This window comes from Myotis lucifugus, unplaced genomic scaffold (genome assembly GCF_000147115.1).
Source record: "Myotis lucifugus unplaced genomic scaffold, Myoluc2.0 scaffold_360, whole genome shotgun sequence".
In the NCBI taxonomy this organism is placed as follows: domain Eukaryota; kingdom Metazoa; phylum Chordata; class Mammalia; order Chiroptera; family Vespertilionidae; genus Myotis; species Myotis lucifugus.
The window spans coordinates 614,020-627,771 of record NW_005871408.1 but is presented as its reverse complement, the minus strand read 5'-3'; the positions used below and the strand labels follow the sequence as shown (position 1 = coordinate 627,771).

Genomic DNA, 13,752 nt, shown 5'->3' with positions numbered 1-13,752 from the left:
AAAAGAAAAAAGGCAACCGGTTTTCAACCGGGCCCTGTCAGCCTGAAGACGGATGAGCTGTGGCTGATTAGGGCCATGAATAGATGCTGAGAACTCGGGTGCGTGAGGAGCCAGGGGTGAGACTTATAAATCAAGGCTGAGGTAGGCGTAGAAAATTCTAAGCCATTCCTTCTGCTCGGAAGGTAGGCATGAAGTAGGTTCCCTCTGGGTAAAGGAACACTTAATATCACTCTGTGAGGTGAACTTAGGAGCTTTATACTTTTCTTTACTCACTGTTGAAAAAAGCAATTTAAAAATTCTACTTACCGTGAGAAGTTCTGATATTTAGGGTTAAAAGGAGAGGAGGAAATTCTCCTTCAAAGAATATTCTATTGGTCCTTTTATGTCAGAACTAGAGTCCTGGTGTACGACATCGTACACTGGGGGAGGGGGGGAGGGGATCCCTCAGCCTGGCCTGCGCCCTCTCACAGTCCAGGACCCCTCGAGGAATGTCCGCCTGCCCCAGAGGCAGGAGAGGCTCCCGCCACTGCGCTCACCAGCCGTGAGCCCGGCTTCTGGCTGAGTGGCGCTCCCCCTGTGGGAGAGCACTGACCACCAGGGGGCAGCTCCTGCATTGAGCGTCTGCTCCCTAGTGGTCAGTGCGCATCATAGCAACTGGTTGTTCTGCTGTTCGGTCGATTTGCATATTAGCCTTTTGTTATATAGGACTTTGTTAACAACCCTTGAGAAAGGTTATCAAAACCTCGTTCCGTGTTTTAATTTAGTTTTAAACAAGAAGCCATTTCCTTCATAAGAAACTAAAACCCCAGAACAGTCCACAGGGAAAGCCCAACCTGAGGGCAGACTCCACTGCAGGAGGCTTTGGGGTCTGGTTCTCAACTGGGAAGTGGCTTTTCTCGCGCTTTCCCACTGACGGTGGGAGGGTCATTCACGCCCAGTGGAGTGCCTTCCTTCCTGTCCAGAGGCTGCGGTCCTTCTCAGAGGACAGTGGGCAGTGCACTGACCCGCCGGGAAGAAAGGACGAAGGACGGACGGCACGGGGGGATTTAGCTGGGGTCCCAGCAATGCCAGCGCCTGTCCTGAGCCAACCCGCCACCCCAGCCGGGGCTGTGTCTCCAGGCCGCGGGCCGCGGGCCGCGGGAAGGAGGTCTGGGGGAGACCACAGCTGCAGGCCTTCAGGCCGGGCCACCCTGATATTTGCATAAATGGGCCTTGGAGAGGCTTCCCCACTGGGACAAAGCAGTGAGCGGGTCGCGAGGACAGGGCAGGCTTTTCTTCAGAACAGTCCTCAGCTTGGGTGACCTTCCTGCGCGGAGCCCGCAGGTCAGCCCAGCGTCTCTGTAACCCGCACCATCGGGGTCTACCAGCAGGCCCTTCGGATGCAGGCTTGTCTGTGAGCCTGTGTGAGGCCTGGTCTTTCTTGTGTTTTGTTTTAGCCCAGAGGGTGAAGTGCTGCCAGCATTATGTCTGGAATGTTATTTACTTGGTGCAGGCTGTGGCTTTTCTCTGCAGCGCTGCACATGCCGGAGCCGGACTCACCGACTGACGGGCCAGGGTGCAGTGGGCGCTGTCAGCTCCTGTCCTCAGTTCTCTCCCTCCCTTCCTTCCTCCCCCCCTCCTTCCCTTCCTTGCTTCCTCCCCCCCCTCCCTTCCTTCCTCCCCCCCTCCTTCCCTTTCTTGCTTCTTCCCCCCCCTCCTTCCCTCCCTCCCTCCCTTCCTCCTCCCTTCCTCTCTCCTTTCTTCCCTTCCTTTTTCCCTATTTTTTTCGGAATCAGTGCTCTGAACTACTATGGGTGCCCCCATGTCTGAGATGCCCCCCCTGCACTTCTATTATCTGGAGTTTCTGGTGGATTCTGGCGAGAGCCTGGCAGACGCTTTTTCATGTGCGTGTCTGCCCTGTTATTATTTCACATAAAAGCTGTCTGTTTTGGCACCCGACTCCGTGATTTCAGTTGTGCTCTCTGGGCCGAATGAGTGATGTTGTGCAAGAGAAATGCAGGTGGGGTGTTCTCTCCTGGTGGCCGTGGGGGCGGAGGACAGAGCTGAGCAGTCCTGGCTTGTGCGGAGCCCACATGATGGCTCACCCACCCATGGCTTTTGAAGGAAGAAACCGGCATGGACAGTTTCTTGATTTGGGAGGTTTCACAACTGTTTTTGTTCAGCTGATGGAGGAGAGGTTTGTTAAAGAGCAAACTCTTCATTAATAAGACTGTAAACAAGCTGTGGATAATGAGGGATGCCGCAGGTGGGAGCACAGGGATGCTCTGCTGGCCTCCTCTCTCCAGCCTCCCTCCCTCGCATTTCTTGTGTGCAGTTCTAATCGTGGTGTTTTGAGTTTCAAAACAAAGTATGGAAAATGAGATTAGATAAATCTCCCCGGCTGGTGCCAGCCCTGGGGCCGTTTGCACACCTGGGTGGGTTAACTCCTTCCTCTCTCTCTCTCTCTCTTTGCATGATTTTTTATGCCATGTGAATAAGTAAACATCTAAGATAGGAGATGATACCACTTACAGTCTTTGCCTTACAGAGACTCCACTTTTATCTGCGTGTCTTGGCAAAGTCGCCCATCATGGCACCTGCTAGTTTGTTAACGCGGTAACAGCCCGTCTGAAAGGGAAACTTTGGGTTCCCTGCTTCCCGGCTTCCCTGCCCTGCACGACTCCCCAGTCTGTTTGGAAGCCACAGGGTTTGGCTGCAGGGCCTTCTTTGATCATCTCTTGACAGCACCGGCTGCGCGTTCTCACACCTGCCCTCCTTTCTCGGCCAGGTTCCCCAGTAAGCGCTCCCATCGCCTCGTAGTGTCTTCAGTGTGAACCTGGGTGCAGGGTGATAGGTTCCAGGGCGGAGACAACCGCTTGGCACCCACGCCCCTGAACCGCCGCCAGGAGTGTAAACGGCCACTTTGTTTGTGTCTAAGAGCATCAGAGCTCGGCCCTTCAGTCATGACGGAGCATGCACACAATAACAGCAGGCTCGGGCGGAGGGCCCGCCCGGCCGCCGCCAGGACAGGCTCTAACAAGACTCTGTTTTCTCCTCCATCACCCACAGCCCACACATCGTCTTCCTCTCTCAGAGCACCCTGGCCGGAGGGAGCCACCTCTGTGGGACCCGGCTCTGCCATGAAATTGCTCACGCCTGGTTTGGCCTGGCCATCGGGGCCCGCGACTGGACGGAGGAGTGGCTGAGTGAAGGGTTTGCCACTCACTTGGAAGATGTATTCTGGGCCAAAGCACAGCAGGTAGGTTTAAAGTGACCCCAAACATTTCACTCCCTGGAGTCAAGTTCTATTCACAGTCACTCCTTCATTCAACAGACACGTACTGAGTGCTCACTGCGCCGTTGGTGGCTGGGAGGGGGCTGTATGATGGAGGGGAAGTCCCTGCGCCTGCGGGGGACATAGCCAGAGGAGAGAGAGACAGCATCCTCCTCACCACGTCAGGGAGGGAGCACTGCGCAGGAAAGGCAGCTAGGAGAGCAGGGACACGTGAGCCAAGACCTGCAGGAAAGGCCGTGCGCCGGCTACTCAAGCTCCTCTGTGCTGTGGTTGTGGCGACAGTGACTGTGTTTTGTTCAATAGTGAGATTGAAAGTTAAATCAGACGTCAGAATCTCAGATGCCTGCGGGCCAGGAAGGAATGAAGCAGTTGGCGTTAAAGATTAGGGAGTGGTGGGACTGTGGAACTGGTCCTCAGCCCTAACCACTGTCATGTTGCAGGGAGGGCTCAAGAGAGCCTAGGCGCCTGGTCTTTTTAGAGAAAGTTACAAATTTGGGTTTTTCTGTGAAATTTATTAACTTAAAAAATATGTAAACTGACACACCCAGAGGCCAGACCTGGGCAGCACATTCCCAGTACCACCTCTGCTTTGAAGAATTGGCCGCCAGTTCCAAGGAGGACATGGCAGCGAACCTACTTCCTGCTTCCTTTCTAGTGTCTAATATTTGGTCCCTTTTCTTCCCCTTCCATTTCCACCCCTTCCATTTTCTAAGTTCCCACGATTGTGCACACCTGTATGCTTTCGTTCAGATTCCTTCTGCGTGTTGAAATCCCATTTGTTTCTCACGGACGGGCTCAGGGTCACGTTCTCTGGGTGGCCCGGCCAGATGGCTCTACTCTTCTAGGAACGGCGAATGCTCGAGTGTTCGTATAGGGTGTCCCAAAATTCACGCAAGATTTGAATTTTGCGTGAGCATTAACAACAACAACAACAAAAAATAAAAGCCTAATTTTACTTGGTTTATTGAATCAGATTCTAATATCTGTTGCCCTTTGATTTCAATCCCTTCAATTTGATAAGCATTACCAAGTACCAATGATGGCCCAGGAGCAGGGACAATGAAGACCAATGAAGACCACGGCTTTGCGTATGTGCCAGCAAAGCCGTGGAGGCCATTTACCTGATGTGCTATTCCATACATAACCCTATACTATATACTTTATGAATCAATAAAAAATTTACAATTTTTAATTATAAACCTGTGTTTTCTATCAAAATTACTTCTTGCGTGAATTTTGGGACACCCTATACTAACTCACCTCTCTTTCCCCACTTTCTTCTTCTTCCTCCCTTCCTCACAGCAGACTGCGACCTCGTTCAGAGCAGGGCTGTGTCTTGCTCGACCTTCCACCCCTGTGGCGCTGGCAGTGTGCACGTCTGCGTCCCCTGCCAGAGTCCCAGGAAGAGGGGCCAGCGTGGCAGATGGGAAAGTGGCTGCATTCCGAGTCTGACCAGGCTTGGAATCCCAGCTCTGCTGCTCGCCAGCCTCCCTGAGCCTTAGTTTCCCCATCTGTAGAATGGGTATGAGAGTGCTTACCCTGCAGGTGGAATAGCATAATGTGTAAATGAGCCCAGCACAGTGCCTGACACATAGTAGGCATTCGGCCAAGGTTAAATAGGTTTCATATAAGTGTGCCTCTACCACCATTCCTTCCCTGGGGTGCTTCCATGCTGAGGCAGTCAGAGTTGTGCTACTCTTCGTAATTGCGGGTATATTTCAGGCATCAGATGAGGATTTCTCTGTCCTTCTGTCTCTGGCATACCCAGCGAGCACTCCTCCGCCGCCCTTCCCCTGCGGGAACTCCTTACTGCCCTGAACGCCTCTCCGCCAACACAGCACAAGCCTGGCCTGGTTGCAACTCTCAGCCGCACCCCTTCCCTGTGCGCCCGCCCGGTGCTGATCTGCAGGGAGAATGGAGAGTAGGACACAGCCCTGCTCTGGAAGAGGGCAGAGTCTAGTTGAGGTGATAATAAAAGCACACAGGGGAAGGAAGAAGAAAATGTTTACAAAAGAGAGGTAATCACCACACACTGTGCAGCCCAAAGGTGGGCAGGCCAGGTGAGCAGATCCCGCAGTCCTGTCTCAGGGGTGACTGCTGTCGTCAGCTCAACAGGAAAGGAGGAGCTGAGGCTGCTCTGTCCCTCCGCTGCCCCTGGCCTGGCGTGAGGGCAGCCCGGCTCATCCCCTTCAGGTGATGCAGTAACTCCATCTGGGAAAGCACGACCCCCGAGGCAGAGCGGCCATTCCAGCACCGAGTTTGGAAATATCTCCCGAGCACGTCCATCACTCTGACCCCTTCCGGTGAAGGGTGAGTGAGACAGCTGGTGCTGGTCCCTGACAAGTGCCCATAGCAGGCCTTCCCGGCGGGAGAGGGTGCTCAGGGCAGGGTGGGCCACCTCCCGGACTCCCAGGCAGCAGTAGGAGCGAGTGAGGTCGCACAGGCAAGCGTGGCAGAGTGGGGGGTGCGAAATCCCTGGGCAAGGAGACAGAAGTCCGCCTTCCGCTCTGAGTGGCATTCTGCGGGGACAAGTGGGATGAGTCGGATGCCAGATTGGACCGCACACCTGTCATCAGCCTGGATAAAGTCTAACTCTCACAGGGGTCTTAAGCAGCCTGCAGCCAGAACAGCACATCACAGACTGGAGGCTGGAACAGACCTGTTTTCTTAGTTTTAGAGGCTGGAAGTCCAAGATCAGGATGCTGACAGGCCTGACCTCTCTGCCTGGCAGCGACGGCCACCTTCTCACGGTGCTGTCAGTGCTACTGTGGAGAGAGCCGTGCTGGTGTCTTTTCCCTTCTTAGAAGGACGCCAGTCCCATGGAACTAGGGCCCTGCCTCCATGGCCTTCTCATCCTTAACTACCTCTTTAACAGCCCCGTTTCCAATACAGTCACATGTGGGGTTAGAGTTCCACTTATGAATTTGGGGGGAGGGAACATAACTCAGTCCATAACAACAGGACATACAAAGTCTGTAGGTCAAGCATGTCAAACTCAAAGGCTAACATGGGCCAAATAACCAAGGTTTAAGTTAATGTGGGCCGTAAAAACCAAAAGCTTCCATTTTCATAGAAACGTAGGTTTATTTCGATAGAGACATGCTGAATACAGCTGATTGCAGGTGCTGAAATAAATGAGTCATCGTTAACATAAAATAATAGAACATTTTAATAAAAATTAATATTTTTTCTTGAACATTAACTTACCAGACACTGAATAACTGCACAAATTAATAAGCATAATGCAAACAAACCTATTTTTCTTGTTCTCCAAAAGCGAAATATTTCCTGTTGCGCACACCAAACAAGTCAGTCCAAGACGAATGACGTGGCAATCAGCTGCTAGAATATTCGCTGCTAGTGTTAGTGGAGAGAAGTGGTGCGCCTGCACATAAGGCGAGTAAGGGAAATGAATGCAACACGATTATAGTGATCAGTCATTAGCGAATGTTGTAGTTCGTTATTAATAATTATGTATAACAGGATATTGTAACAAGTTAGGAATTTTTTATTAAAACGTTTCTTACATACCGTCATATTGGCTGGGCCGCAAAAATATTTGTTGTGGGCCGCATGCAGCCCGTGGGCTGCCCGTTTGACATGCTTGCTGTAGATCATCTGGCCTCTGCTGACTGCTTGTCACCTGCCCTCTCCGATGCAGCCTGCTCCTCTCCTGACCACGTCCCTGGTCCCTGCTGTTCCCTAAACACATCAGGCTCTTTCCGGGCCAGCCTTCTCTCTTCCCGACATTCCTCCTTGGGGCCTGACTCCTGCTTCCCTGGAGACCAGCTCAGGCCCTACCACCCTCCAAGGAAAGCCTCCTACCCCCCTGGTTGGCCAGGAGGCATTTGGCTTCTTCCTTCAGGGGATGTTCTTATTCCACCCCTCCTTTACCCCCCTGCACCCGCCAGACTCCATGGGGTAGGGGCTGTGTCCCTGATATCCCCGGGGCCTAGCAGAGACTCTGCAAATGTCTGTTGAATGGACCATTAGAGACCTTTTATTTCCGGAAATGTGTCTAGGTCAGGGGTGGGCAAACTTTTTGACTCGAGGGCCACAATGGGTTCTTAAACTGGACCGGAGGGCCGGAACAAAAGCATGGATGGAGTGTTTGTGTGAACTAATATAAATTCAAAGTAAACATCATTACATAAAAGGGTACGGTCTTTTTTTTTTTTTTTTTAGTTTTATTCATTTCAAACGGGCCGGATCCGGCACGGGCCGTAGTTTGCCCACGTCTGGTCTAGGTACTGACCGAGTCCCTCCCCAGTGGAGGTTTTGCTGCCTCCCTTAAGGAGGTACAGGAGTGAGAGGCTGGCGGGACCAGCAGGGCAGGTGCAGGCCTCCCCCGACACAGTGTGTCCAGGCCTGCACTGTTCCTGGTTATAAGCAAACAGAACCATCTGGGTTGCATTAGCAGGCTCCACAGTAAACAGCCCTTAACAAAACTGGGGGCTGAGGACCTTCCCCACCCCGTGCAGAGACACAAAGCAGGAAAGGGCTGGATGGCATCCGAGTGGAAATGGCCCCGAGGGAAGCCTGCTCTCTCCAGGGCGGGGTGGGTTCCTGGACCAGGGGTGCCTCCCGAACAGGCAGCGAGACGGGGAACAGCTGGTTCTTCCCCCAGCACCTGAGAGGCCCTGGGCTCCTGACCTTTCGGATGGGGCGCAGGGGCAGCAGGAGGCCTCCTTTGCCACCCTCCGTGAAATAAAGCCGCTGCTGCCCAGGCGGCTCTGAGCTTGCACAAGGACAACAGTGACGGTGTTTTGTGCACGTGTGTTTGTGTCTGTGGCTTAAGCAGCTGGCCCCCCACGAGGCCCAGGAGCAGCAGGAGCTGCGGGCAAGCCTGCGCTGGCGGCGCCTCCAGGACGAGTCACGGAGCTCCCCGGAGCAGCTGCAGGTGCTGAGGTAAGCCCCGCGGATCCCTCCGCCTGCCCCTCCCCATCCCTCCTCTCCTTCCCCCGCGCTTCCTCCCCCCAGCCCGGCCTCCTTCCCTTCCACACACGTGTAGGCCTTGCATCAAATCTGCTGTGTTTCCTTTTTAATTAAATCGGACCAGGTTAGTCATCCTCCCAGGGATGTGATCCCCCGGGAGGTGATTGTTATGCTTCAAGTCTTTCAGGGTGTGGATTTGGACTTGCCTTCTGACATTTTCCTGGTGTCTCTATTCAGGAAAAAACTAGCATAAGGCCATTTCCGGGACCAAATTCTTCCTTTGAAGTTCTAATAGTCACTTCACCTGGTGGCTGGGGACTTGGGGAAGGTTGGGTTTGGTAGCCTGGCCGGCAGTAACCCTTTAAAGCCAAAAGGAAAAAACCCTGTAGGAAATTATTGATTCCTAAGTGTTTAGTGGTAGCAGATGTCTGTGTCAATGGGGGCTTTTGTTTGGGATCCGTCCCAGCGGGAGGCCACGCCTGGGAGGGGAGCGCTCTCCCAGCTCCTGCGTTCTGTCTCTAGACTGTTGCGGGCTTGTAGGATTACTTCTTGCCTTTTTGCCATTTTTGTCCCTCTCTGCTTTGCTGGTTTTCTTCACTTCTCTGAATAGTTATTTATCTGAAACCTCCAGCCTAGGCCCCAGGAGCACTGCGTTGCTAAGGCAACATAAGCTCTCACCCTGCCCACTCTGGGCCGGCGCCAAGCCTTTGGAATCCTCAGTCAGACAGGTGGGAAGGCAGCCATCCAGGAGGCCCCCACTTGGATGGCAGCCCCCAAGCCCGCGTGTTCTCGCTGATTTTAGGTAAACACCCGACCCATGGAGCCCAAGTGGGAGGGAGCTGTGGAGCCAGCCCGACGCTGGAGGCTGGCGCTTCCCTGCAGCTAGCAGCCTGGGTGGCTGTGAACGCTGTGCTCAAAGCTCAGGGCTGCCCTCAGCTCTGACTCCTGCATGGTCAGGAGAGCCGAGTCCACCTGCGCCCCTCGCCTCCCTTCACTGGGCTGGTGGGTGGCTCCACCCACATGGACAGGGCCCAGCCCTCAGGAAGCTTCCGCTTAGGGGGACCCTGCCACGTGCACAGCGGGTTGCAGGTGCTGAGAAGTGGGGCGAAGGGAGCCCAGTGATTTCTAGTGAGGGGTTGGTCATGCCTCTGGGGGAGGCCCAAAGGCCTGAGGCAGGAAAGGGCGTGGCATGCTGGTGCAGAGGGCAGAGGGGCAGAGGGACAGAGGGAGGTCAGGGAGAGCAGGCAGGAGCAGACCCAGAGCCTTGCCCCAAGGGCCTTGAGCAGGGAAGGCACCCCGTCCAGTGGGTTACATGCTGCGCTGACTGCTGGGGGGGTGGGGGTGCAGGCAGCTCGCGGAGGGAAGGTGCAGGTGGAAGGCTGCAGTCTGCACAGGAGCGCCCGGTGGTGGCGTGGGGGGCGCAGGGAGCAGGCCTGTTTGCACACGTCCTGGCAGGTCTGGGTGAATGGACTGTGCAGAAGAGGACGAGAGTGGCTGGCATGACGTCCAGGGTTTTGCCTGAGTGGCTGGTGGACAATGAGGGATAGCAGGCACGGCCTCTGAGAGGGGCGGGCTTTGGAGGGAAAGATATAGATTCCAGCTTCACATGCATTCAGGTGGATGCCCAGGTAGCTGTTCAATATTGAGAACTCGGTGGGTCCACAAGTCAGGAGCTCATTGGAGAGATTCCAACCTTTGGCCTACAAAGACTTTAAAATCTGAGCACCTTGAAATCACCAGGGAGAGAGGAAAGTGAGAGAAGAGGTTGGGAGGAAGATTGGGGTCGGGGGCAGGTGGTGGCGGCGGGATAGTGTAGAGAAAACTCAGACACCAGAAGCCAGGAAAGAGTGAAGAAGGCGGGAGTGGGTGTGGGATGCTGCTGAGGCCGTGTGAAAGGGAGGGAGAGCCGTGACCTTTGGGCGGGACCACACAGCGATGCTGTGGTCTTGACATGCATGCATTTATTCATGGGTGGGGGAGAGCGGGGCCAGATTGGAGTTGGTAGGAGAGTGAGTGGGTGGTCGGGAAGGGGACAGCGCGTGGACTTGGTAGGGAAGCTGTGCTCGGAGGGGAAGCTGTGGAGGTCAGAGAGGCTTGCTGGGGGTGGCTGTGCACCTGGGTAACTGTGCCGACCCTGCCACCTCTCCACTCAGCTTCTTCATTCTCCAAGTGCCCGGGGCCCTCTGATGCCTCGGTTCTGTGTGACCACGTCCTGGGGGGCGTCATGATTAATGTCGGTTGATGGCGTGTGTTTCCAGCTTGTGAACCCTCAGCCTGCGCCCTGGGAGGTCAGCACTGGTGAAGGGAGCTTCATCTCCGTGGCGCTGTGGCCAGCCCAGCTCTGGTGGCCATGAGCTTTGCCTTCGTGTATGGAGCCGGGAGAAAGAATACGCTGTGTGTATCCGTGTACTAGAAGGCTGACGGTGGCATTGATTTTTCTCTGCCTTCATATTCAGAAATTATGTTTGCCTGAATTTAGGCTAAGAGTCCGCCCTTCCATGGACACAGAGAACCTAGAGCAGTGATGGCGAACCTTTTGAGCTCGGCGTGTCAGCATTTTGAAAAACCCTAACTTAACTCTGGTGCCGTGTCACATATAGAAATTTTTTGATATTTGCAACCATAGTAAAACAAAGATGTATATTTTTGATATTTATTTTATATATTTAAATGCCATTTAACAAAGAAAAATCAACCAAAAAAATGAGTTCACGTGTCACCTCTGACACAGGCGTCATAGGTTCGCCATCACTGACCTAGAGGTTACTGAAGGGACAGGGGGAACCAGAATTGTAAACATCAGTTCTCAGACTTTGTTTCGTTTCACTGTACAAATAAGAGCTGGGTAAAGAAGTCTCTTAAGCAACACAGTGACCAAAGATGCTGTCTTGTTTTTTCATTTAAGATACCGCATGGTCTTGAAATGATGGACCGAGCACAGGGTAGAGGCCTTGGTGTGTGTGTTGATGTGCTCCTCCAGGCTGCCAGGTGCTGAGGGAGCTTCTCCCGGCCTCTGCAGCAGCTTCCACCCACCCACCTCCTCCCAACAACACTTCCTCCCCCTGGCGCCTGTGTCACACGCTCCTTGGTTTCCTTCCGCCTCACGGCCGTTCCTCCGGCTCTCGCTGGGGTGGCCCGGGCTCAGAAAGACGGAATGAGGAGCAGAGCCAGCGCAGCTGTCCTCCTTCCCTGGACCATCTCCCTGCCGTCAAGGAACTCGATGTCACTTTCCTTGTGTGGAAATAAAAACAGTCCCTGTATCTTGAACTGAGGGAGGACATGAAGGTCGGCATAAAAAAAAAAGTAACCTTGGACCAAGCATCTTTGTACACATGAGAGCATAGCTATGGGCAGGGGCGTCGGGGGGTGAGGGGACGGGGGGAGAAAGCAACATTGTGTTGGTCAGATACTAGAGTGTTAGCAAAGTGAGAAGAGAAAAACTAAAATTCTGTTTGGCGCTGACCTGCTAACTTCAGTCATTGATAGGAACTGGTATCCATTCGTGCCTTCCACGTACCCAGTGGTGAGCTGTGGGTCTCGTCAGCTGTGTCCTAGGTCGGCGTGGCGGTGAGCTTCCTTGTTGCAGGAGTTTCGGGTGCTCCCAGCCTCCTCAGCCTGCCTGGGCTGGGGCGCCTGCACTGTGACCGCAGGCTGTGGAGGCGTGGCCATGTGCTCAGACTTTCAAAATGCCAGGGGTCACATTGCTGACTCTGTGCCTTTTCTCCTTCGTTAATTATTAAAGATGCCTTTCCCGTAGGCAAGGCCCCAGCGGCTCTCTGCAGACTCTCCCTCACGCTCCTTCAGCCCTGGCGGGGCTGACCTCCTCCTGTCCTACTCTCCCCTGCCTGGCCGCCACCTCTTCACTCCCTCCGCCGTCACCCCCACCCTCAGCCAGGGAGGCATCCTGCCTGCTCCAGGGGCCAGGGGAGATCGGGAAGTGGGGGCTTCTAAAGGCTCCGCGGCCTGGCCGCCTGGCCCCAGGGCCCAGCTGGACGCCGGCCTCTCTGAGTGCTGTCAGTCGGAGCTCTGACCGGCTGGTGGATGGAAAGAGCTATAGGTGGCGGCGTCAGAGGAAATCTCTATTGGTTTTTATTGGGGATTTATTATCACGCCCCCCTTTTTCTGGATTCATTGTTAAAGTCAAGCTTGTGCTGAGAAAAACGTTAAAATATATCACGTTGAGGAGGCGATCGATGACCAGCCCCCAGTCTGATGCAGCTCCTCCAGCTGCTGCCACCACCGACCCTGAAGTCCTGGGGAAAGGAGGCGTCCGCCCTCCCGCACGAGTGCCTCAGCCCTGCCCACCAAGGTGCCCCGTATAGCAGGAGCCCTGAGTGTGTCGCTCTGTTATGGCCAAAATGAAGCGTGCACCCCAAGCTCTGTGGCCCGCACACGCCGGAGCACTGTTCCGTGACGCTGGGCACGGAGCCTGTGGGCGGCCCTGCGGGGGGGCAAGTGGGTTGGAACATTTCTATCCCTCTCCCTTCCTCTGTCTCTAAATAAGGAAAAACATGTCCTCAGGGGAGGATTTTTTAAAAAGTCCATGTGTGAACCTTCTCTAATATGCGTGAAGTTTTCACCTCTAAAGTTTTTCTCAAAATTTTTATGTGTAATGCTTCAAGCACATGGCAGTCTTTTCCCACCCAGGCGTGGAACCACGTCCATCGCGGCCCTCAGGCCTGCCTCAGGGAGGAGCTCCGCCCTTCACGGCCCCCTGTTGCTGTCACATGCCCACCCCTAGCTCAGGCTCAGGCTCCTCCATGCTCCTCCAGCCTGAGGCCTCAGGGCTCCCCGCAGCCTTCCCTCAGTTGCCACTGGCCCAACTCTCCCTCCCCCTTTGCCTCCTGCCCCACAGGGGAAACTGAGCCATTGGCCTGTTGGCCCTCTGAGTCTATAAATGCCTTAGCATCCACACCTCCCCTGACCTCCCAGATGCCCGAGTGCCAGCCTGCTATTAGTTACAGATACAGCTCTAACTCTAGAGGCGAAACTGGAATTTAAATGTATGTCTATATTTAAAACCCACTGTCCCTGAGGAAGAAGAGAAGGGAAGGGATGGAGGATCTGTGTACACGAGTGAGGATGCATCACTGTGGACAGAGACTGGGGCCAGGAACCTAGGGAACCTTTTCCTGAGGTCACTGTGCCCTGTGAGCACCCGATTCTGTAACTCATTGTAATTCCTGTTTTATTGGACCCCTCTGCGTTGTTTGGTACCATTGATGGCTCTTGCTTTCTGGGGACTTCTGCCACCTGGCTGCCATGCAACCCCTCCCTGGTTCTCCTTGTCCCCCTCTGCCATCCTTTCTCCGTCTCCTTGGCCGTCTGCTGTCTGTCTGCCTGCCTGTCCGCCTGCCTGTCCAGAGTTGGTGTCCTCGGAGGTCTCTTGGCTGTGTCTCCTGCTGGGGTGGTCTCATTCACACCCCTGAGTTAGGGGGGTTCCCAGATAGACCCTCAGACAAGACTCATTAAAGTATTCCCAGGAGGAGAACATGGAAAGGGGAGTGGGGCTGAGGGGGAAGGAGGCCGCTGGGTGTGAGGAC

The 13,752-nt window shown here is 54.4% G+C and overlaps 1 protein-coding gene across 1 annotated transcript in view; it reads left to right on the top strand.

Moving 5' to 3' along the window:
- CUNH9orf3 (chromosome unknown C9orf3 homolog) overlaps nt 1-13,752 on the top strand; it is a 320,137-nt gene that overhangs the window by 172,093 nt on the left and 134,292 nt on the right. Inside the window, exons 6-7 of the mRNA XM_023764898.1 lie at nt 3,049-3,238; nt 8,076-8,182. Coding sequence (XP_023620666.1) covers nt 3,049-3,238; nt 8,076-8,182 — 297 coding nt within the window. The remainder of the gene's footprint in view (nt 1-3,048; nt 3,239-8,075; nt 8,183-13,752) is intronic.